The sequence below is a fragment of the Pipistrellus hanaki genome, assembly GCF_964339955.1.
Source record: "Pipistrellus hanaki genome assembly, chromosome: 9".
NCBI lineage: Eukaryota > Metazoa > Chordata > Mammalia > Chiroptera > Vespertilionidae > Pipistrellus > Pipistrellus hanaki.
The window spans coordinates 43114260-43141025 of record NC_140511.1 but is presented as its reverse complement, the minus strand read 5'-3'; the positions used below and the strand labels follow the sequence as shown (position 1 = coordinate 43141025).

The following is a 26766-nucleotide window of genomic DNA, read 5'->3' as shown; positions in this document are numbered from 1 at the left end:
AAGAGAGGGAAAAGGAGGCGGGGAGGGAAGGAGGAAAAGAGGGAGGGAGGGAGGGAGGGAGGGAAAGAAAGAGTGGGAGAAAGGAGGAGGAGGAGGAGGAGGAGGAGGAAGAGGAGGAGGAGGAGGAGGAGGAGGAGGAGGAGAGAAACAATGATATGAGAGAGACACATCACTTGGTTGCCTCCTGCACGTGCCAAGAATGGTACCTGCAACCCAGGTACATGTCCTTGAGCGGGAATCGAACCTGAGACCCTTTGGTACAGAGACCGACGCTCTAACCTTGAGCAACACTGGCCAGGGCCATTCAACAAATGTTTGCAATAAAGTAGTAAGTGAATGAAAAATAATTCTACTTTTGCTAAACCTCAGAGATTTTCTCATTGTTGGTTAGAGCAATTAGTCTTTCCTGAGAAACATAGAACATTTACCAGTGAAAGTTATTAGTAACTGTTTCCAAATTTGTTACTATTGACACCTTCAGAGACTGCCAATATCCTGTATATCGCCTTTGTATGATTCAGAGATAATTTCAGTAGATATATTAGGAAAAGGCACCCCTCTGGGAGGACATAACTCCACAGGAAATAGTGTGGCAAGGCAACCATATCTCTGTGAAGGAAAGAGGTCCCTTTCTCCAAGGGACTGCAAAGCTTAGCTGGAAAAGCCAGGACCAGATTTCAATTTCCTATATATATAGGTAGTTATTTGTTCAATTTTATTATTAGCAAGGGCACAACTGTACAACTATTGTAAAAGGTCCTGGACATACTTCTCTACTACTCCTTTTCCAACAACAGGAAAAAGATATCCATACAGTTTCTAACTAGGGCATTTTCTGTATCAACTATAATTCACAATAAAACAGGCACATATTAATTTTTTTGCATATGTACAAAGTAATCTTTATGTCAAAAACCATAAAAATAATTCTGAAAATTAAGATTTAAAGTAAAACATTTAAATTTAGGTGGTCATATTATTCTTTTATTTCAATACATTTCAAGAAGAAACCCACATTATATCTTAAATATTAAGTAAATATTAAGTTTCTCATCCTATTAAGTAAAATCCATTGCAAGCATAGTACAGATATACTTTTCACTGTTATTGATTTAAAATTATCCCACGTTCCGTTTTCCTGACATTGTGTAAAACTAAGGCTAGGGCAACTACTGTGGAAGATGGTGGAAGGAATCCAGCCTGATCAAGACATTTGAGCTACAGTACTACTTGCTCAAGAAAATCAATAAACTTCTTAGGAGCTGAGGCTGTTCAGCTGAATAAGAGTTATGATAGATATCTCCAATTACCAACGAGATTATCTCCTGTTCAAAATTTCCTCAAGTCCAACCATGGATATACAACACAAGCAATGTGATACCTTGAATGTCTACCAAAGGTATACAATTATTGTATTAAATTAAACCTACAAAATGCCTGGCACAGTGACTAGGACACAGATACTGAATAGGTACTACTTCATTTTTTAAGCTTAACCATAAAATTCTATAACTATTGACTCTATTAAAACTATTGAATTCATTACTTTAAAAAAATATTTTACAAACAGTATTTCCAAAGTCACTTCCAAGTAATTCCAAGATTCTACCAATCTACAATAACAGAACTCAAAATCTGTCTTTTAGAGGTTAAACATGTATGTTAGAGATATACATTAAAATTAGAAAATTCTGTATGTAATGGGTGAATATTGTATATAAAATAATGCACATATTAATTCATCAATTTTCTAGTATGCTATATAAAAATATTCTAAAACAAAAGATGAGAGGAAAGTGAAAAAGGTCTCTTGCCTGAATTTCTGGAAGAACTTTTGAGAAGTCCCTATGAATTGATTTTAAAAAGAAAAACAACCAATAAAAAGAATATGTGAATAGCTAATATAACAAAGTGCATTGCAATTAGCTATAAACATGAGAATATGTATAGATATGAGTATTCAGAGGAATGAAACTTAAAATTAGATACTATTTCTGACCCAGCCTGGCAAAGAATGTGTGACTGGCAATATGTACTCCTGGTAAGGGTGAGATGCGCTGATTCTCCTGCTCAGCAGTTTTCCCTCATCCGATGTTCACATTCAGCATTCTCAGTTACCCCTACCCTCCCATTAGTCACTCAGTAGCCATGCAGGTTATCAGATCGACCTTTGACATATCACAGTACTTGTATTAAAGTAACCCTTATTTTACTTAATAATGGCTTCAAAGCTCAAGTGTAGTTATGCGGCCAATTCGGATTTGCCAAAGAAAAGCCATAAAGTGCTTCCTTCAAGTGAAAAGTGGAAGTTCTTGACTTCCTGGTAATAAGAAAAGAAAAGAAAAAGTCATATGCTGATGTTGTGAGATAGAAAGACGGAATTTTCTATCTGTGAAATTGTGAAAAATGAAAAAGAAATTCATGCTAGTTTTGCTGAAAGATAACCCATTCACATAACTTTTATTACAGTATAGTTAGTTATTCAATTTTATTATTGTTGTTGTTAATCTCATACTGTGCCCAATTTATAAATTAAACTTTACTCTAGGTTATGTATATACAGTAGTTCCCCTTGTCTATGGCGATAAGGTTGAAGACTGCCAGTTAATGCAGGAAACAGCAGACAGTGCCAAACTCCATACATACTATGTATTTTTTCCTATATATGCATACCTTTCCAGTCAAAGGAAGCACTTTACAAGGGGCTTCTCTTTGGCATCATCACTACTCTTCTGTTTCGGGGCCATTTTGAAGCAAAATAAGGGTCACTTGAACACATGCACAGAGATACCACGACAGTCAGTCTGATAACCAGACGGGCACTAAGGGACTACCAGGAGGGCAGTACACACAGCATGGATACTCTGGGCAAAGGGATGATTCACACCCTGGAAGGGACGTGGCAGGGCTGCATGAGATGACCTCGTGCTACTCAGAATGGTGAGCAATTTAAAACTTAACAATTGTTTATTTCTGCAATTTTCCATTTAATATTTTCAGATCACAGTGGACTGCGGGTAACTGAGACCACGGAAAGTGAAACCACAAATAAGGGGGGCTACTGCATAGGAAAAAAAATGTATACATAGGGTTCGATAGCTCAGTTTTAGGAATCCACACGGGATCTTGGAACATATCCGCTGCACATACTGTAAAGGCGGACACTGCTATGAATCAATAGTGGAAATATAAATTGCCGTAGTATTTAATGTTTTTAGAAAAAAGTTTTTAATTGTCTAGCTATTAATATCTATTAAAATTTAATGCACATATAGTTTTCTGCAGGGATGTCATTTTTTAGAATTATTAAAAGCACAAGTATAAAAAGATAAATGAAAATGTTAATCACAGTATTATTTTTTAACAATTTAAATCAATGTGGATGTAAATAAGTATATCTATAATATGAATATGATACCACCAATAAATTGAGATATTTATTCACTTGAGAAAAATATCAAAAATAAAAATACTATTAAATATGAAAGACAAAATGTAGACTAAGTTTAAGTATGCTATTTTTTATAAATAATAAAAAACTATATATTAAATAAGTACACATAAAAGGAAAAGATTTATACCAAACATAAGGTGAATTTGAAAAGAAAATTTAAAAGACAATTCATTTTACCTTATATACTTCTGTATTATTTGAATTATTAAAACCAAATTTTTAAAATTAGAAAAATTCTTATGTGCCTGGCCTGTCTGGCTCTGTGATTGAGCATCGCTGGCCCATGAACCAAGAAGTCACGGTTTGATTCCAACTCAGGGTATGTGCCTGGATTGCAGGCTGGAGCGCCCAGTGAGGGGCATGTCGGAGGCAGCCTATTAATGATTCTCCCATCATTGATGTTTCTATCTCTCTTTTCCTCTCTCTGAAATCAATAAAAATACATTTTAAAAAATTCTTATGAAACACAGTTTAAATGTCTGATATGTGTCCAAATAAAGTTGTTAGCTCATTTATTGTATTTTATCCAAGGTTATAAGAAAAGAATTCAATCATCGATAATATTAAATGACATAATATATACTTAAATTTATTTTATGAGTGTAACTAGAAGGGGAAATAGAACATAAGCAATTATATATTGTCTTGGATTCTTATCTTCAGATACAACAAAAAATACCAGCCATTGAGAGTACATATTCACTGTCAAAGACAATACAAAAAGTCCTGCAATAAAGTATTAAGCTATGATGCAACATATAACTTATCTATAAAATTGTTCCATGATTTCTAATGCAAATATTTATGTACCTTCCTCTATAAATAGAAATGGAACTCTTTTCTTTTCACTTGGCATCAATGTGATACCTACGAGTACTTGGTAGGAGCATGCTTTTCAAAACGCCATAAAACATGTTGACTTTTGCATAATTCTCTCAGAATTCACTCAATATTTGCTAAATGACTGTATATACAAATGACATGGATGATGCAATCTCATTTCAGCTTAGCCACAACTGTTAGTTACTTATTAAACCCACTGTGTAGAGGAGGAAACGGTTTAAGTAACTTATTTAGGGTGACTGAGTTAACAAATGATAGACTCAGAGTTAGAATCCCAATATACTGGCACAGTGCATTAAACTTGATACCATGAAGCCGCACAGGAGTAAAGTCCTGCTGTGGGTTCAGTACAGGATGGAGATCAGATTTAATGGCAATATATGTAAAAGAATTACTGGTTTTTGAGTTTAAGCTACCTGGAAGGATAATGCAACTTAGCCTCTATTAACAGAAATCATAACATCATTGAGTGGCCAATACATATGAAATACATTAGTAAAATTTAAAAAAATGCATTAGAAACATTCTGCTCTTCTGAACCAATCACATCTATAGGATCATTAAATTGGATTGTGATCTGAATATCAATATCTGAGGAATAATGACAGAAAACAAGATAGATAAAAGGTTTAAAACAGAGTTGCGCAGTCCATTCAAGCATAAATTGAATACGGAATTTCAGGATCAGAAAGACTATGAGTGGGTAACACACCTGCAGAAAGAGCTAAGAAGAAGCATAAAAGTTGTCTTCAAATTCCTAAAAGACTCATGTATCCATGAAGCTTACCTAGAAGGGAAGATTTTTGCTCAATATAAATAGGAAATTTCTAACTAAATGAATGCTTTGAGATAGAGTGAATTATGATCACTGAATTCAGAAAGAGGCTTCAAGGCCTGCAGTGGTTGGCAAATTTTTACTGTAAAGTGTCAGAGAGTAAACACTTTTTGACTTTGCAGGCCATATGATCCCTGTGTTCATTCTGCCAACCTAGCAAGAAAGCAACCATACGTAACCTGTCAACAAAGGAGTGTGACGACTATGGTTCAAGAGAACTTTACTTAAAAAACAAGTGTCAGGCCAAGTAGCTATGGTTTGTCAACTCCTCCTTTATATTAAAAAGAAAGAATAAATGTAAACAGGTTGGAACACACAGTCTTTACACCACTTCCAACTCCAAGGATGAATTAAAAGTCATTAAAGCAATTTAATGATATATAGAAATAGGTGAGACAAAGGGATGTTTTTATGTATACTGAGATATCACATACGGTACATATGTATAAATATTTATAAACAATATACAGAAACAAGATTGATAGTAACATAAATGGGATAATCACCCTTATTAACATAGATTTGAGAGAGAGTGGCTGAACATACAAGACTCTTGAACAGGTCCTATTATGACAGGGCATTGACTAATCATAAAATGGACTTAGGAAGCCAGGCACTACCTTAATAATTTTTCAGTATCAAGAACACATAAGATATTAACATTAACTATGACTACAGTCCTTAAGCAAGCTTTTCATGTCTACACATGGAGACAAGAAGAACATATATGCAAATTGTCTGCTTAAAGTCCCTTTAAGTTTGCTGGGTATTATGTTTCCATACACAGACATGGGAAGAAATTTATTCTAATATATCTCAAACAAGGCAAAATCAACTTATAATTGGGTTTCACCAACACCCCAGAATTTGTACCCTAGGAAGAGTAATAAAAAAGTCAGAACATCACCAATGGCCCCCAGTAATCCCTAGATCAAAGGTCCTCCAACTGTTTGTTACTGGTCCACAGTAGCATAAATACCAAAATGAAATATAGGTACTTAGATACTTTTATAACAACTTGATAGTGGTTAGTTTGTCAACCATAAGTCAATAGATAAAACAACCTGAGAAAGTATAAACATTTATTTCCAAAATGTCATTTTATAACAAATTTAATATTTTCAATTAAATTAAGTAGATAAATAAATATTTTCACCTGTAATTTACAGATAGAAAAAAATTTAACAGATCTTTTTCAACAAAGAAAGATACACCTTCTCTGAATGAGGCAGGTGTAGTAAATCAAATTATAACAATGAAAGTTATTTGGAAACAAGAAAGAGCAAAAGTTCATTGTAATTTTACTTATAAGTATAATTAACAGTGACATGCTAAAGCCAAAGTGTGTTACTTGCTATCCTAGCTAATAAAAGAGTGATATGCAGATTGACCATCACTCCAACACAGAAGATAGCTGCCCCCATGTGGTCAAAGATCCTGCCCCCATGTGGACACAAGATGGCCACCACAAGATGACCAGCAGGAGAAGGAAATTGAGAGGGACCAGGCCTGCAAGGGAGGGCAGTTGTAGGCTATCCGGCCAGCAGGGGATTGCAGTTGGGTGGGACTAGGCCTGCAAGGGAGGGCAGTTAGGGGTGACAAGGCCGGCAGAAGAGGGAAGTTGGGTTGACCAGGCCTGCAGGAAACGGCAGTTGGGGGGACCCAGGCCTGCAGGGGAAAGCAGTTGGGGGAACCAGGCCTGCAGGGAAGGTCAGTTAGGGTTGACCAGGCCTGCAGGGGAGGGCAGTTAGGGGCAAACAGGCTGGCAGGGGAGTAGTTAGGCATCAATCAGGCTGGCAGGGGAGTGGTAAGGGGCAATCAGGAAAGCAAGCAGGCAAGCAATTGGGAGCCAGCAGTCCTGGATTGTGAGAGGGATGTCCGACTGTCCCCAAATTGGAGAGGGTGCAGACTGGGCTGAGGGACACCCTGCCCCATGAATGAATTTCGTGCACCGGGCCTCTAGTAAAATAATAAAACTGAAGGGGCATTTATATAGAAAACATAAAGAATTAAGTTAAAAACAAACAAATTAATTTGAAAATGAAGAGTATTAAATTATAAAGCCAAAAAAAGCAGATGTTCCTTCTTTCACATATAAACATTAGTGCTTTCTAAGCTTTTTATATTAGTTCTTCAGGATACTAAAACTTAAAAAACAAAAACAAAAATCACCATGCATCTTGACATTAGGAAAACACTCCTTCAAAGATGTTTTTGTTTGGAAATATTCAGTGAATCTACAACAAAGAACCAATTAATTTTTATAAAAAACATTTTAGTTTATTTATTTCAGAGAGGAAGGGAAATTGATAGAGAGATAGAAACATTGATGAGAGAAAAACATTGATTGGCTGCCTCCTGCACATCCCCTACTGGGGATTAAGGCCACAACCCACGCATGTGCCCTGACCAGGAATCAAACTGGTAAGGGGGAGAAATCAACCAAAGGACTTATATGCATGCATATAAGCCTAACCAGTGGACACAGACACCAGGGGGGTGAGGGGATGAGTTGGGGGGTGGGGGATGGGAAGGTAATGGGGGGATGAGGACAAATATGTAATACCTCAATCAATAAAGAAATTAAAATTTTTTTAAACAAAAACCAGTAAGACAAAGATGGGCATCAAAATGATAACTATCTTTCTGGATAAGAAAAGTCGTCAATATTACTAATCATTACTACACAAGGTTTCCAGTTTCTCCACATCTTTGCCAACACTTGTTTTATTTTATTTTTATTTTGCTTTAGTTTTATTGGATTGACTATATGTAAATCATAAAATTTTAAAGGGGCAAAATAGTATACAGTGAAAGGTAAAGTCTCCTTTCTCTCACAATACCCACTCCTCCTCCTTGGACGCTACCACTATTATTAATTTTTTTTAAACTTTATTTTTATTGTTGACACTATTACAGATGTCCTAATCCCTCCCCTCCTCCCCCCCCCCCCCACCTTCCCTCTTTGCCCACCTCCACCCAAACTACCTCTCTTTCCTCTGGCCATCACTACACTGTTGTCGTGTTTGTGGTTTATGCATATATGTATTTTTAGTTAATTCCTTCACCTTCTTTCATTCAGTTCCTCCTTGATGGTAGGCATTCTAATGGGTGTGAGGCAGTATCGTACTGTAGTTTTGATTAGTAATGATTAGTAAGTTAACTAATCATTGAATATAAACTGTGCTTGAAAAATAAAATAAATGAAGAAAATTTTTAAAGCATCATTTTCACTTATAAAAGAGTAAGAAATAAATTAGGAAAACATTCAGAACTAACACAAAAACTGGTGACACACACATATATGTATGTACACATATACACATATGTATGTATATAACACATTTATAGAATATCTAAAAAGAACTAAGCAGAAATCCTAGAAATAAAGTAAATGGTCACTAAAAGCAACAGATAAGATAAAACCCTCAACCACAGCTGAACAGAGAATTGGTGAACTGGAAGGTCAAATTCGATATTCATCTAGAATGCAACACACAGAACAAAGAATAAAAATGTAAAAGAGCAACTAATAGACATGAAAGTTTGAGAATAAATGGAAAGAATGAAGAAGCAATATTTACAGAAAGAACTGAAATTTTTCCAGAACTGAGGAGACTCCGGTTGACAAATAACCTGGATTCCCAGCTGGTAAATGAAATATCTAGATTCATAAATGGTAAACTGCCCATACTTAGAAAGAAGGTTTAGATACTCTAAAGCAAAAGCAAAGTAAGATTATTCTACGCTATGGGAAAACTTGCTCTACCTTTTAATTCAAGCTTTATAATCTTCATAAGTGTATACTGCACTACTCAACCAAGAGTAAAATTTATTGTCTTAGTTTTGTGAATAGAACTTGCCAGGATATGTGTCAAGGGAACTAAAATGGAGCCAGGAGGTCATGAAGAGGTTGCCTTATGCTCATTCCACCGTGAACTTTTGAACCAGCTGTGAGACCACCTCTGAACTTTAACTTCCACCTCAGGGTGGCTCTGCACTCTTCATCTCGGAAGGAGCCAATCCGTTTCATTAGCCAGTATCCTTCCTTCGCATAAATGAGGTTATAACTTATTCGAACTTTCATGCTTGCTGTAGAATCACATCCTGGAACTCAGTTATCCAGAGTCTTGCCACCCAGACCTGAACAATCCTTTTTGAACTAGATCACATCATACTACTTCCACTCTCTCTAAAAATCACCAATGGAAAAATATCTTTGGGTGAGGAAGAAGAAGGAAGAGGAAGAAAGAAGAGGAGGAGGAGGAGGAGGAGGAGGAGGAGGGGGCAGGAGGAGAAAGACGAAGGAGGAAGAGAATGAGGAAGAAGGAAGAAGTGGAGGAAGAAGGAGAAGGAAGGAGAAGGAAGAAGGAAAAGGAAGAGGTGAAGGATGAGGAAGGAGAAGGAAGAAGTGAGAGGAGGTGAAAGGAAGAGGAGGAAGAGGAGGAGGAGGAGGAGGAGGAGGAGGAGGAGGAGGAGGAGGAGGAGATTACATAAAGATCTACCAATTATTTTACTTCAACAGTTCTGTAAGACACAGTTCCTTCCATTCTGGATCTGTTCTAACTAGAAAACATCTTTTGTTATTTTGATCTCTCTACCCCTTGTTCCTAGTTTTACACTTCAGAGTGACAAGAGATTAGTCATAGTCAATTCACACACATACACGAAGTTATAATGCAGGCTGCTGAAATTCTGCAGTTCCTTCAACCATATTCACAAATAGCATGATTTCCAGACCTATGCCATCCTTGTTCTGGATGCCCTTCAGTTTGCCAAGGTCTCTTTCAAAATGTGGTCAGAACTAAATTATTGAAGGGAAGGGGAGGAAGGAAAAGAGGACAGAAGACTCTGAGGAAGTTATTTTACCCGCACATCTATAAAATAAGAATAACAGTTATTAGCCCAAAGGGTTATTGAAAAAAACATAAATGAGTTAATGCACATAAAGTGCTTAGAATAGTGCCTGACACAAAACACCTCATGTATGTTGTCTAACCTATTATACAGAGAAAGAGTCCACAAGATACCCTGAAACTTATAGAGACTGAGACAGGGGAAGTACTAAAAAAAAATCATGGCTTTTAATCAATGGTTGGAATAAGGGATCCAAACTCAACTAGTGAATGAAGACGTGGGCAGAGCAGTATGTCCTATGTAAAATGGGGGAGGGGAGATACACATTAACATAAAAAATGGTTCAAAACCACAGCTTGAGTTTGAATTCTCCCCTCTACATACTCCGTGTTATCCTGGCTTAACACTAAATTAATACAAATGATATGTGGAGAGGGAAAGAATAAGGGGTAGCATAAGCAATAACTTCCTTTCACTAGTTTAAGATGTGTGCTGCAGAACAGCTACGAAAAGACAAAACTTACTAGCAAATTTATGTACCCAAGACCACGAATATTTACTCATAGTCAGCATTTCTTCTTTTAATACAGTTTTAACAATTTTAAAAAACAAACTATATAAAATATTTTCAGGAAAAAAATAGTCTTCTCTTCAAATGAATTTCTAACCATCACTGCAAACTGGGGCACACAAAAATAAAATCATTTTTAAAAATAAGTATCAACATGAAGACAGAAAATAACCCTCAATTTTCTCTCAAGATAGTTATTCTCATTGTTCTACATGAGAAGGCTGGCAGAACAGCAAACTCCAAGTATATAGTCCACCATTTCCAATAAGCTTACCAATAATTCTTTAATAGCAACAACCAGAGAACTGAACAAAGCTGAGTTAAGTTACATTTTAAACTTCTATGCTGACGAAATTTACCAAAAGAGAACCCTACCACATACACATAACACTGACTTTATGGGTAGCATGCCCAACTCTTTATAAATGTATTTCTTAAAATAATAAAAACAGCAAAAACTTTAAGTGCAAGAGTGTGATACCACAGGCTATTTGACAGGGAGCCGTGTTTGCTGTGTGTTTGTCCTCAGGCAAGGCGCCGCCCTTAAAGTCCACAATCTTTTCCTGCTCTTTCTCTCCAGCCACAGTAACCTTTTGTATCCTTCCTTCACTGGAAGCATTCTGCCAAAGACTACAGGAAGTATATTAATACACAGAACTTGCCTTTAGCAATTTCAGCTTGAGTATTGCAAATGATTTTACCAACACCTCAGTGGTTAGCTAACTGCTGTCAAAAGCCAGAGTTGATTTTACCCTAACATGTAACTTTGTTTAGTGACATATATGACTCCTATACTTTCAGATATTCATTTGTTCTATTTGTATAAATAGATATGCAACACATCTGTTATTTCTGGAGACTTACTAAGTGAGTTTCACAAACTATGCTTAAAAATAAACATTAATACTCTTTGAGGAAATGGAAAGTACCAAGAGACCTGAAAAAATTCAGGGCTCAAGTCCTTCAAGTGTAAATATTAGGTTACGTAATATTATTTTACTTTATTCTTGAAGTACTATTTCTCAAATTGCTGCCATATAAACAATCCCCTGTGGATTCTTTTTCTTTATAATATTTGTCGATTAGGCTGGCTCTCTAAATTTCATAAATAATACTCAACCTTTTTGGCCAATCAATCCTTTGTATAGAGAATGACAATATAGACTACAAGCAATCTATATTAATAAAAGGGTAATATGCTAATTAGACCAGGTCGACTGGCCATCTTCCAGACGTCTGACTTCCTTCCGGACAAAGCCATGGTGGTGGAGGCCAAGGCAGAGGCAGTTAGGAGCGACCAGGCGGGCAGGCAGGGGCAGTTGGGGGCGAGAGCAGGCTGGCAGAGAAGGGCAGTTGTGGGCGAGATCAGGCCAGCAGGGGAGGGCAATTAAGGGAGATCAGGCAGGCATAGGCAGTTAGGGGCGATCAGGCAGGCAGGCAGAGAAGGGGAGATCAGGCTGGCAGGCAGGCAGGTGAGTGGCTGGAAGTTAGTCGTCTTGAAATGGGAGAAGGATGTCTGGCTGCTGGTTTAGGCTTGATTCAGCCTACACCCTCAGCCCGACTTCCCCCAAGGGGTTCCAGATTGGAGAGGGTGCAGGCTGGGCTGAGGAAACCCCTCTATGCACAAATTTCATGCACTGGGCCTCTAGTAATTCTATAAAGGTCATTTTTTTTTTTTCAATTGACTATAATGCCATCACTGGCTTTGAAGAGAAAGAAGTTAATGTATTTAATCGAAAGCTAACACACAACTATAGAATATAAACTCTATGAGTGCTAGGACTTTTTTCTTTCTTTTGGGGGCATTGCTATAGTCATAGTACCGAGAAGAGAGATCAATATTCTCAACACATGAAAACTATTGGATCTTAAAATAAACTTCTAACTTTAAAATAATCTGATCTAATAAAGATGCAAGAAATATGCTACCTGACTACCCCGCCCTCAAAGACGATGGCATCCACAGCCACAAGATGGAGGCGTCCAGTCCCCTCAACCCCATCTTGCCACATGCCTACCTCCGGACTCCCCAGTCCCCCTCAGTCCCCCAGCCACTCAGGGCCAGCCTGAGGCACAGGCAAGCCTCGGATGACGGCTGCCTAGTCACCCAGGGCTGCCCAAGGCTCAGGTAACCAGGGCCGGCCGAGGCTTGCGCTGCCGGCAGTGGCAGCAGCAGAGGTGTGATGGGGGCATTGCCTCCTGCCCCTGAGGGCTCCCAGACTTTGAGAGGGGGCAGGCTGGGCTGAGGCACCCCCCCCCCCCCCGCCCCTGTCTAGTGCATGAATTTTCATGCACTGGGCCTCTAGTACTTTATTTAAAAAATAAAGATTTAGTAAATCTTTTCAGAGCACAGATTCCCATTCATCGTAGCTATTGTAAATGAACTGTATTGAGCATTAACCTATGAACCAGAAAGCCACAGTTCAATTATAGTCAGGGCACATGCCCAGATTACAGGCTAGCTCCCCAGCAGGGGGCATGCAGGAGGCAGCTGATCAAAGATTCTCTCCCTCCTCCTTTCACTCTGAAATAAATTTTTTAAAAAAGGAACCAAAACACATCACCATATTTTAAAAGATCATTTTAAAATTGACAGGGGAAATAAAAATTTCACAGCAGTTATTCATATAAGTTACAATTCAATTTTTTTGAAGTATTTGAATATTCTTGACTATTTACATTAGGGGTGTGGAACTCAATCAGAGAAGGGGCCAAAATCTAAAATCCAGCCTAAATCGCGGGCCGAATGGTTTACTGAACAGTCATAAACTGACAATGTCATAAACTGACAGCGGAGTGCAGTGATGACAGCGCGGTGCGGGCCACATTGCAAGGCCTGGCGGGCTGGATTTGGCCCGCGGGCCTTGTGTTTGACACATGTGATTTAGATGATGTACCAATGGCAAATAATAGCCAAACATATGGAACTTCCTGAAAAGAACTTCCATGTAATTACCAAACATACTATTAGATAACTAGTGGTCCAGTGCACGGATTTGTGCACAATGAAAGGAAATTAATTAGAAGAAATATTTTAATATCGCTATTTGCCATTTCTCTATAACAGAAGTATCAACCAAATTCATGATTGACATTGACAGACACCATTCTCTATCAATAAGAACCTACTGAGAAAAAATGCCTGATTGTACAAAAATAACAACCTTTCATAAAACTGCAGAGAATGGGATAAATATATATATATGAATAAATTATTATTCTTATTTATATTTGTAAATACTTTAAGCGTTATCTTCATCCAAAAGGTCCAATTCATGACCTTCTTGGTAGGTATGAAGATTCAAACAGAATAAAAGGGGTTAGCCAGAAACATAAAGAAAAGGAGAATGCAGGGATACTAAGGCTTCTCCAACAAACATGTCTGCCCTGTACCTTATAAAGAACAAGTATACCCAGGAGGGGGACCTCCATATCCAAGCTTACCTGTGCATACTCTCTTTCAATAGCAGCCTTCTTCTGACTGAATGTCCTAAAAACACAAATAAAAATTCATTACCAAAAGTACTATAACAATGTCATATAAATTTACCACCATATCCTCAAATTGTACCTGCTAAGCTGTGTTAAGAAAAGGAACAATTTTCATTCATCTTATGTGCCTAGGAATACTGACATCACAGACTCTGGAGTCAGACAATCTACATTCAAATCCTAGCTCCACCACTTACTAGCTGTATGACCTTGGTCAAGTCACTTGACTTCTCTGTGCCTCAGTTTCCTCTTTGGTAAAATGGGGATAGTAACAATAACCACCTTGCAGGGATAATGTAAAATTTAGTTAATTAAAATATATAAAGTGCTCAAAAATAGTGTCAAGCACATAATAAATGCTATATAAATGTTAGCTACTGCTATTAGAATGGCTAGTGGATAGGAGGTACTAAAATAAAATTTACTAACTTAACCAATGTAGAGGGAACTATAGAAAACAAGTTTAAAATCAAATCCAGAGCAGCTTCTCATCATGAAAAAATAGTCAAATCATTTCCTTCTTCCCAATTTTTTACAAGAGTTACAAAACAAAGTACAAGGCTACTACCTGTGTGGTATGATGGGAGCACCCTTTCCATACCCATATATTTCATAGATTCTACAGCAAACACTTACCACGTTTTAACATTTATTATATTGAGGTTCATCTTTTAATAATTATTGGTAGTATTTTCTTCTACAGTAACAGTAATGAAATAACAGTGTGCCTTATAAACCATAGACAAGGTAGAGTCAATGATATATAAAATATGTACAATTTACCTTGAATAGTCTGAGTAAAGACTTTCCTATGCATGCCAGATATGTGTGCTCTTAAAAGCACTTCATTAGGGCAGAGATATGAGAGCAAAAAGTGAAAAAGTATAAAGAAAAGAGACTGAATAGAAAAAAAAGCAATAAGCCAAAATTCCCACTTTTTATTTCTAATTATTTAAATTTACCAAAATGACTATTCATTTCTTTTTTTTTTTTTTTTTTTTTTTAAATATATTTTATTGATTTTTCACAGAGAGGAAAGGAGAGAGATAGAGAGCTAGAAATGTCGATGAGAGAGAAACATCGACCAGCTGCCTCTTGCACACCCCCCACTGGGGATGTGCCCGCAACCAACGTACATGCCCCTGACCGGAATCGAACCTGGGACCTTCCAGTCCGCAGACCGACGCTCTACCACTGAGCCAAACCGGTTTCGGCAACTATTCATTTCTTATCTACGAAATATAACTAAGATCTCACTACATTTGTTTTGGGTGAATAGCTATTGTTTGGCCTTAAAAAGGTAGAAAACTGCCCAACTGGGTGGTTCAGTTGGTTGGAGCATCACCCTGAACACCAACAAAAAAGCTGCAGGTTTGATTCCTAGGCAGGCACATACCTAGGTTGAGGGTCCAACGCCCAGTTGGGGCGTGTTAGGGAGGCAACCAATCGATGTTTCTCATTCTGTCCCTTCCTCTCTAAAGTCAATGAACATATCCTCAGGTGAGGATTAAAAATAAAAGGACAGAAATACTCACAAATGCTATAATATGAAAACCTTGAGGATAGTATGCTAAATGAAATAATTTAATCCAAAAAGACACTGTATGATTTATATGCGGCACCTGGAGTAGGCAAAAATCATATAGGCAGAAAATAGAATACTGGTTGCCAAGAGCCTGGAGGAGGGTATTAGAGGAATTATTATTTAACAGGCATAGAGTTTCAGTTTTGTAAGACAAAAAGTTCTGGAGAGGGATGGTGAAGGATGCAAAACAATATGAATGTCTTTAATACCATTAAACTGTACACTTAAAAATGGTTTAAAAAAAAATCAGTATACTCATGCAAAAGAATGAAACTGGATCACCAACTTACACCATACACAAAAATAAACTCAAAATGGATACAGGATTTAAACATAAGACGGGAAACCATAAAAATACTAGAGGTATCCATAAGCAGCAAAATCTCAGACATATGCCAAAAGAACTTCTTCACTGATACTTCCCCTAGGGCAATGGAAGCTAAAGAGAAAATAAACAAATGGGACTACATCAAAATAAAAAGCTTTTTTACAGCAAAGGAAACCATCAACAAAACAACAAGAAAGCCCTCTGTATGGGAGAACATATTTGCAAATGTTATCACTGATAAAGGTTTAATCTCCAACATCTACAGACAGCTTACACAACTTAATAAAAGGAAAATAAATGACCCAATTAAAAAATGGGCAATGGATCTAAATAGAATCTTCTCAAAAGAAGGCAGAAGGAAGGCCAAAAGGCACATGAAAACATGCTCAGAGTCATTAATTATCCGGGAAATGCAAATCAAAGCAACAATGCGGTACCATCAGAATGGCCAACATCAACAAATCAACAAACGACAAGTGTTGGCGAGGTTGAGAAGAAAAAGGAACCCTCGTGCACTGCTGGTGGGAATGCAGACTGGTGCAACCACTGTGGAGAACAGTATGGAGCTTCCTCAAAAAACTGAAAATGGAACTCCCATTTGACCCAGTAATCCCACTCCTAGGAATATATCCCAAGAAGCTAGAAACATCAATCAGAAAGAATATATGCACCTCTATGTTCATAGCAGCACAATTTACAATAGCTAGGATTTGGAAACAGCCTAGGTGCCCATCAGCAGATGATTGGATCCAAAAATTATGGTACATTTACACAATGGAATATTACGCAGCCATAAAAAAGAAAAAAATTCTCATCGTTTGCAGCAACCTGGATGGAATTGGAGAACATCATGCTGAGTGAAACAAGCCAGTCAATGAAAGAGAGACACCACATGACCTCACTTATTTATGGATAATAAAGAATATTATAAACTGAAGAACCAAAAGATAGATATAGAGACAGTAAAGCAACAAGCAGACTGTCAAATTACAGTGGGGAGGTTGGGGAGATCTGGGGGAGATAAGAGATCAACTGAAGGACTTGTATATATGCATATAAGTACAACCAATGGACACAAAACTCTGGGGAGGGAAGGTATGTACGGGAGGGGGAGGGCATTGGTATATGTACAAAATAATTTAATTAAAAAAATATATTATAAAAAATAAAATAAAATGTTAAAAAAAAATCAGTATACTCTCCTTAAGAAGAAACATATAAACTATATTCTGTATAAGAATATGTACTCACACACTCTGTATATATGCATTTATATATATGTATATATACACACTGTATATATGCATTTATATATATAATATTTATTTTATATATAAAGATACACAGACATTTGTGGGTATTTGGGATTATATGTCTCTGTTTATATATATACTAGAAGCCTGGTGCATGGGTGGGGTCACTTGTCCTGGCCGGAGATTGGGGCTGATCAGGACTGGCAACCGGGGGGAGGAACCATGGAAAGTTGGCTGGCTGGGGAAGGTTGGCTGGCTGGGGGAGGTTGGCTGTGGGAGCACACTGACCACCAGGGGGCAGCTCCTACATTGAGCATCTGCTCCCTGGTGGTCAGTGTGTATCATAGCTACCAGCCGGTCGTCCAGTCATAACGGTTGCTTAGGCTTTTATATATAGAGATATATAAAGAGAGAGAGAGAGAGAGATATCAAAATAATAATGCAAGTTTTGTCTGAGTAGTGGGATTACAGACTTTCACTTTCTTCTTTTCATTTTGCTCTCTATATTTTCTGATGTTTTACTAAAAATTTGTATTGTGTTTGAAGAAAATAGTGTCCTTATGTTTACTTTTATTTTTTGTTCCATTGATTTGTAGAAAGAATGGAGGAGAGGAAAAGGCAGAGCAAAATATCAATGTGAGAAAAACACATCGACTGGTTGCCTTCTATATGCACCCCGACCAGGGAGGAGCCTGAAACCGAGATACATGAATTGAACCTGGGACCCTTTGGTCCACAGGCTGATGCTCTATCCACTGAGCCAAACCAGCTGAGGCTACTGTCCTTATTTTTAAATAAATAAATGAACACTCACAAGCATAGGCAGACACCTTTTGATACCTGTGTTATTTTACTAAAATTGGATTTAGATAACATAGCCATTTTAACATTAATAATTCCAATCCATGAACATGAAATACCATTCCATTTCTTTATGTCCTCTTCAATTTCTTTAAACGTCTTGCAGTTTTCAATGTATATCACTTCCTTTGTTAAGTTTATTCCTATATATTTTATCCTTTTTGTTGCAATTATAAATGGGATTGTTTACTTCATTTCTCTGAATTTTCATTTTTAGTGAATAGATATGCAACTATTTTTGTGTATTTATTTTATATCCTACAACTTTATTGTATTTTTATTGTTTCTAAGAGTCTTTTGGTGAAATCTTAACTGTTTTCTATATATATAATCATGTCATGTGCAAATAGTGACAGTTTGGATGCCTTATATTTCATCCTCTAGCCTGACTGCTCAGGCTAGGACTTCCAGCACTACGTTGAATAACAGTGGGGATAGTAGGCATCTTGTCTTGTTCCTGACCTTAGAGTAAAAGCTTTCAATTCTTCACCATTAAACATATTAGCTGAGGCTTTGTCATATATGACCTTTACAATGTTGAGGTACTTTCCTCCTATACCCATTTCATTGAGTGTTTTAATCATAAATGGGTGTTGTATCTTGTCAAATGCTTTTTCCTGCATCCATTTATATGATCATATGATTTTTATCTTTTAATTTGTTAAAGTGGTGCATCAGCATTGACTGATTGGTATATGTTGAACCATCCTCATGTCCCTGGAATACACCCCACTTGGTCACGATGTATTATTTTTTTTAATGGATTGTTGTATTCAATTCCCTAATATTTTGTTTAGGATTTTTATATCTATGTTCATCAAAGATATTAGCCTGCAATTTTCTTTTTGTGTGTGTGTCCTGCCTAGTTTTGGTGTCAGGATAATGTGGCCTCATGAAATAAGTTAGGAAAGTATGCCCTCTTCTTCAATTTTTGAAAGAATTTGAGAAGAATAGGTATTAAGTCTTCTTTGAATGTTTGGCAGAATTCACTGGAGAAGCCATCTTTTGTTTTTGGAAGATTTTTTTATTGATATTGCATTTTTGTAACTACTGATTGCTTTATTTAGGTTGTCCAATTCTTCATGGTTCAGTCTACAAAAGTTATATATTTCTAAGAATTTGTTCATTTATTCTACATTATCGAATTTGGTGGCAAGTAGCCTCTAATAGTATTATTACATAACCTTCAATATTTCTATGGTATCCATTATAATTTCTCATCTTTCATTTGTGATTTTATGTAGAGTAGTTGAGTGCGTTTTGTTTGTTTGTTTGTTTGTTTGTTTGTTTTTTTCCTAAAGCAATATATAAATTAAATGCAACCCCATTCAAAATCCAATGGCATTTTTCACAGAAATAGAAAAAATCCTCAAATTTATATGGAACCACAAAAGACCCCAAAGAGCCAAAGCAATACTGAGGAAAAAAAGAGCAAGTCCGAAGGCATCACACTCCCTGACTTCAAATTATACTATAAAGCTACAATAATCAAAACAGTATAGTATTGGTAGAAAAACAAACACACAGACCAATGGAACAGAATTGAGAGTCCAGAAATAAATCCAAATATATATGGGCAACTATTTTCTTTTTCTTTTTTTTAAATATATTTTATTGATTTTGTACAGAGAGGAAGGGAGAGAGATAGAGAGCTAGAAACATTGATGAGAGTCATCGACCAGCTGCCTCTTGCACATCCCCTACTGGGTATATGCCTGCAACCAAGGTACATGCCCTTGACCGGAAACGAACCCAGGTCCCTTCAGTCCCCAAGCCGACGCTCTATCCGTTGAGCCAAACCGGTTTCGGCAATGGGCAACTATTTTCAACAAAGGAGCCAAAAACATACAATCAGCAAGAAACGTCTCTTCAATAAATGGTGCTGGGAAAATTGGAAAGCCACATGCAAAAATATGAAACTAAATCGCTATCTGACACCATACACAAAAATTAAGTCAAAATGGATTAAACACTTAAATATAAAACCTAAAACAGGAGAACCAAGATGGCAGCATAGGTAAACATTGGTACTTGGTACTCGCTGCCTCCCACAACCACATCAAAGTTACAACTAAAATACAGAATCATCATTCAGAACCACCTGAATGGAAGTCCTACAACTAGAGAATTAAACAAGAAGGCACACTGAGACTGGGAGGAGGGGCGGAGGCATGGAATGGGCTGGTCCGACACCCACGTGTGGCATTTTTTAAATCAGGAGGGATATCTCTAAGGCCTGTGAGAAACAGGGGACCCAGCTCCACACCAGACCCACATCCCATGGTTGCAGAACTAGGAATAGAAGTCCCCATACATTTGGGCTATAAAAGCCAGCAGGGATTGTGGCTGAGTGATACAAAGATAGCTGGAGTTCCAGGTATTACTCTTAAGGAGCCCATGCATGAACTTATACAGGCCTGCTCCCTCTGAGCTCTAGTGCCAGGCGGTGGCTTTGGGGGAATCCAGGGACATACAGGGAGAAACTGGGGAATCGGGGAAGGAACCTGGGGGTGGCTATCTCTCAGAAAGGGATCCACACTGGGGACATTCTTCCTGTGTTGGGACCTCCTCTGTTGCAGAGCTGATTGGCAGCCATATCTAAGTTTCCCTCAGCATGGCCCACACAGTTCTGCTCTACCTTGGTGATTCTGAGAATCCAATTTGCTGCCTCACCAAGTTGTTTGCAGTGGCTTTTCCATGTGAATAGCCTATTCTGGCTCAGGCTTCAGACTTTGCTAAAATCTCTCAAACAAGCAGCAGCTGGTGTCAGCATGTCCCAAGCCTAACAATAAAAGACCCAACACAAGCACCAGCCTGCCTTGTCTCACCGCTGGGCCTTGCCTGGGCACCTCCTGGCCCAATACAAGTAGCAGCCATCTGCAGATCTCTCTGTAGCTCTTGCTGGAGCTGGATAGCCCCAGGCACTGGCTGACTTTGCACCTCCTGTGAGGCTCCAGAGCAAGTACACCTGGTGGACAGCTTCAGACTATAACAGATTACAATTCGACACATCCACAAGCGACACACTCAAGGGGAAGACTCAAGGAGCACGAAAGCCCCACTGAAACAAGTCCTGCTCCATAGGGGTGTCTTCTGGACAGCAGTTCTTCCATTGCAGATGCTAACTCTCACAGCAAATTGGCCTGGAGGTCAATTCCTCCCAGTGACACCAACAACAATCAAGGTTCAACTACAAGACTGTGTACACAGCTCACACAGAGGCACACCTACAGTGCCCAGCTCAGGTGACTGGGGAGGCAGAGCTCTATAGGACATCTACTACACAAGACCACTCTACCAATTCCAGAAGACATAACAGCTCTACCTTATACATAGAAACAAATACAGAGAAGAAGCCAAAATGTAGAGACAAAGAAACATGTTACAAATGAAAGAAATGGAAGCAAGCAAATTACTGGATACAGAGTTCAAATAAATGGTTATAAGGTTACTTAAGGATCTTAATGAGAGCTTCAAGGGACTTAGTGAGTCTTTCAAGGAGCTCAGTGTGAATGTTAAAGGCATGAAAAAGGACCAGTCAGAAATTAAGCATACACTAAGTGAAATAAAGAACAGTTTACAGGGAAGGAATCAACAGTAGAGTAGAAGATTCCAAGAATCAAATCAACAATTTGGAATATGCGGAAGCAAAAAACACCCAATCAGAAGAGCAAAAAGAAAAGAATTTTAAAAATATGAAAATAGTTACTGTAAGAAACCTCTGAGACAACTTCAAGCATACTGACATTTGCAATATGGGGGTGCCAGAAAGAAAAGAAAGATCAAGATATTGAAAACCTATTTGAAGAAATAATGAGAATTTCCTCTATGTGGTGTAAGAAATGTTGAAAGTTATTCTTTAAGAAGAGGAAGGAGTAGGAGAAAGGGGAGGAAGTTGAGAAGGAGAAGGAGAAAAAGATAAAAAATATGAACAATAAAATGACAATAAGTACATATCTATCAACAATTGAATCTAAAAATAAAAATAAATGAACAAGAAATCTGCCGAGACCGGTTTGGCTCAATGGATAGAGCGTCAGCTTGGGGACTGAAGGGACCCGGGTTCGATTCCGGTCAAGGGCATGTACCTTGGTTGCGGACATATCCCCAGTAGGGGGTGTGCAAGAGGCAGCTGATCAATACTCTCTCTCATTGATGTTTCTAACTCTCTATCTCTCTCCCTTCCTCTCTGTACAAAATCAATAAAATATATTTAAAAAAAAATAAATAAATGAACAAGAAATCTAATGAACAAAATAAACTGATGAATAAATAGAATCAGAGGCATGGAAACATGGAACAGACTGATGAATTTCAGAGGGAAAAGGTGAAGGGAGATGGAAAGAGCTTAACCAAAGATCTTATTATATGCATGTATGCATTACCTATGGGCACAGACAATAGGGTGGTGAAGGCCTGGAATGGGACAGGCAACGGGTAAAGGGGGGCAATGGGGGGAAAAAGGGGGGGGGGACATCGGTAATACTCTCAACAATAAAGATTTTAAAAAATACTCTAATACTAAAACAAGAAACCATAGGTACTAAACTTACAGACCTTGTTTTCAGAGAAGTTGGTTTTTATGAACTTGACCCCAAAGGTAAAGGAAGGAAAAGTAAAAATAAATGAGACTATTTCAAACTAAAAAACTTCTACATAGCAAAGAAACCATCAGCAAAATAAAAGGCAACTAATAGAAGGGAAGATGTCTGCAAAGCGTCCTAAGATAAGGATCTAATATCCAAAAATATTAAGAACTTGTACAACTGAAACAATTTTAAAAATCCAATTAAAACATGAAAAGAGGACCTGAACAGATACTTTCCCAAGAAGAAATACAGGTGGCCAACAGATACATGAAAAGATGCTCAACTTCACTAGCTATAAGGGAAATGCAAATCAAAGCCACAGTAAAACGCTTCACACCTGTTAGAATGGCTATTAACAATAAAACAGGAAATAACAAGTGCCGAAGAGGATGTGGTGAAAGGGAACCTTTGTACACCACCTCTGGTAGAAATATAAATTGGTACTACCTCTATGGAAAACAGCATGGAGGCTCTTCAAAAAATTAGGAATATAGAGCTACTCTATGACCCAGCAATGGCACTCCTGAAAAATCTGAAAACATTATTCATAAAGATATATGTACCCCTATGTTCATTTTTGCATTATTCACAATAGCCAAGACATGAAAACAACCTAAGTGTCCTTCAACCAATGACTGGGTCAAGAAGATGTGGTACATATATAAAATAGGCTACTCAGCCTAAAAAAAAAAGATGAAATACTGGCATTTATGACAACATAAATGGATCTTGAGAATATATGCTAAGTGAAATAAGTCAGATGGAAAAGAACAAGAACCATATAATTTCACTCATATGTGGAATATAAAAAAGCAACAAATGAATAAACAAAAATTCATAGACACAGATAGCAGTTTAGTAGTCATGGGTGGGGGAGGATTAAGAGGGGATCAAATATATGGTGACAGAAGGAAACTAGAATTTGGATGGTGAGAAAACAATGAAATATACAGATGATGTATCATAAAGTGGTATATCTGAAACTTATATAGTATTATAAACCAATGTTACCCCAATAAATTTAATTTTATAAAAGCAAAAACTAACATTGGACTTAGAAATTATTACGACTAATACTACCAATATGTTATCTACCCATCCAATGTAAATATTCAGGCAAAAGAAACTAAAATGAAGTAGTTTACATTTTTTTTACCATTAAAAAAAAATGGAAAATTTACCTATATTTTAAAGGAGATATACTTTTAACATTTTACAAAAAATAAAAGTAAATATTTAAGTTATTTATTTAGTACCCTTTTAAGTTTATATAACTCATCTTGAAATAAGAATGAGACAAGTCCTAACCGGTTTGGCTCTTAAGTGGATAGAACGTCAGCCTGTGGACTGAAGGGTCTAAGGTTCAATTGTGGTCAAGGGCACATGTCCAGATTATGGGCTCGATCTCCAGTGTGGGGCATGCAGGAAGCAGTCAATCAGTGATTCTCTCTCATCATTGATGTTCCTATCTCTCTCTCCCTCTCCCTTGTTCTCTGAAATCGATTTAAAAAAAAAAAAATTTTTTTTTTTAAAGAATGAAACAGGTAAAGTCGCAAGAAAATGGGAACAAACTCTTAATCTGAGCATGCCTATAAACTAATTTTAAATTTCTCAATTGAATTTTTAGTTGTTATTAAACAATTTCATGTCTAGTAACTAATTTCCTGTTCTAAAGAAAGGAAACAAATCCAAGAAGACAACTACTCAAAATCAACATCATCAATATTAGGAAATAAATTATGATTCACCGTATTAAGAGAGCAGAACAAAAATAAAATCTTCTGATAATCTCCATATGAGATACAAAGGTATTTGTTAAAATTCACCTTCAGTTTCTCATAAAACCGCTTTTAAGATATTTATGGGTGCTATAATTAAACAGATGGACAAGAACAAGTGTTGGCAAAGATGTGGAGAAATTAGAAATCTCATGTGGTGCTGGAGAGAATGCAAAATGGTGCAGCTGCTTTGGAAAACAGTCTGGGAATTCCTTAAGTGGTTTAACATAGAGTTACCATATGATCCAGCAATCCTATTCGTAGGTATACAGTAATCCTTCCCCTTAGGTACAGATAATACATTTCAAGACCCCCAGTGGATGCCTAAAACTGTCGACAGTACCAAACCCTACACACACTATTTTTTCCTATGCTATATAATAAAAGCCTAATATGCTAAGTGTCCAGTCGTCTGATCATTCAATTAATCAATCAAAGTGTAATATACTAATGATATGCTAAGGCCGCTCAATTGCTCACTATGACATACACTGACCACCAGGGAGCAGACGCTTCAACTGATAGGTTAGCTTGCAGCTGGGGGCTGGCCAATTGGGACTGAGCGAGACGTGCCAGACACACTGTGGAGCCCTCCCACGGTCCCTCCCCAGCTGGCCAACCTCCTGCGAACCTCCCTGACCCTGATCGTGCACCTTGCCTGGCCTGTGCCCTCTCACAATCTGGGACCCCTCAGGGGATGTCAAAGAGCTGATTTTGGCTCAATCCTGCATGCCAGGCAGAAGGACCCCACTGGTGCATGAATTCATGCACCAGGCCTTTAGTCTATATATATATATATAAAAGCCATGACCGAATGACTGGAAAGACCAGTCGATAAGTCACTATGTCGTGCATTGACCACCAGGGGGCAGACGCTCAACGAAGGAACTGCCCCCTGGTGGTTAGTGCACTCCCACAGTGGGAGCACCGCTAAGCTGACTGGCCCCTCCTGGAGACCCACGGCCATGGAGGCCCACCAGCCCGGCAGCAGCCACACTCCCTCAGCAGTCCTGCAGATCCAGTCTCCAGAGGGCAGGCCAGGCACTGATGGACCAGTGCTGCTGGCATTATCCTGACGCACCACCGGCCTCCTGGAAGTCAGCCTTGGGCACCATGGCCACTTCCCCTCCCTAGATGCTCTGCAAAAGGAAAGATATAAAAGCAGCCACCAAGTGGCTCCCAACAACGGGCACGAACGTCAGTGGGATAGATCTGGATCCCAGGACGGCAAGGGCGTCCCACTGCCCACCTTGAGGGCCAATCATGTCCTGGCCCCCCTCGTACTTCCCCTGGGACTCCACCCATGCACAAACTTGTGCACCGGGCCTCTAGTAAATATATAAGAATATATGTAAGAAAGCACTTTATGGCTTCTCATTAGCATAACCAAATTGCCAGAACTACTACTCTTGCTTTTTGGGGTCATTATTAAATAAGGATTATTTAAATGCAAATACTGTGATACCACAACAGTCTATCTCATAACTGAGACGACTAAGTGACGGATGGACAGATAGTGCATGCAGTGTGGATATGCTGGACAAAGGGATGATTCATGACCTGGGCGGGACAGAGCAGGAATGTGCAAGACTTCAACATGCTGCTCAGAATGGAATGCAATTTCAAACATAAATTGTTTATTTCTGGAATTTTCCATTTAGTATTTTTAGACCATAGTTGATTGTAATTAAAACCATGGAAAACAAAACAACAGGTCAGGGGCAACTACCGTATACCCAAGAACACTTAAAACTTATCTATACTAATAAAAGGGTAATATGCTAATTAGACTGGAAGACCTTCCAGGAGACCTTCTGAATGTCCTTCTGGACAAAGCCATGGTGGCAGGGCTGAGGCAGAGGTAGTTAGGGGAGAGCAGGCTGCCAATGGGGGGGTGGGGGGGAGGCTCAAGCAGGCTAGTGAGGGGGGAAGCTGGGGGCAAGCAGGATAGCAAGGGGGGCAGTTCGGGGCAAGCAGGCTGGAGGAGGGGGAGCAGTTGGAGGCAATCAGGCTGGCAGGCAGAGTGGTTAGGGGAGATCAGGCAGATAGGCAGGTGAACAGTTAGGTCCAGCAGTCCCGGATTGCGAGGGAGATGTCCAACTGCCGGTTTAGGCCCAATCCCTGTGGGTTAGCTCCAGATTGGAGAGGGTGCAGGCCAGGCCAGCTGAGGGACACCCCCCCTCCCCTGTGCATGAATTTCATATATATATATAAAAGGCTAATGTGCAAAGTGTCCTCTTGGGAGTTTGACTGCAAGACCAGGTGTTTGATCGCTCGCTATGACATGTGCTGACCACCAGGGGCAGCATGGAATGAAGGA

The 26766-nt window shown here is 38.4% G+C and overlaps 1 protein-coding gene across 1 annotated transcript in view; it reads right to left on the bottom strand.

Moving 5' to 3' along the window:
* FCHSD2 (FCH and double SH3 domains 2) overlaps positions 1-26766 on the bottom strand; it is a 160116-nt gene that overhangs the window by 109785 nt on the left and 23565 nt on the right. Inside the window, exon 3 of the mRNA XM_084894182.1 lies at positions 14005-14050. Coding sequence (XP_084750308.1) covers positions 14005-14050 — 46 coding nt within the window. The remainder of the gene's footprint in view (positions 1-14004; positions 14051-26766) is intronic.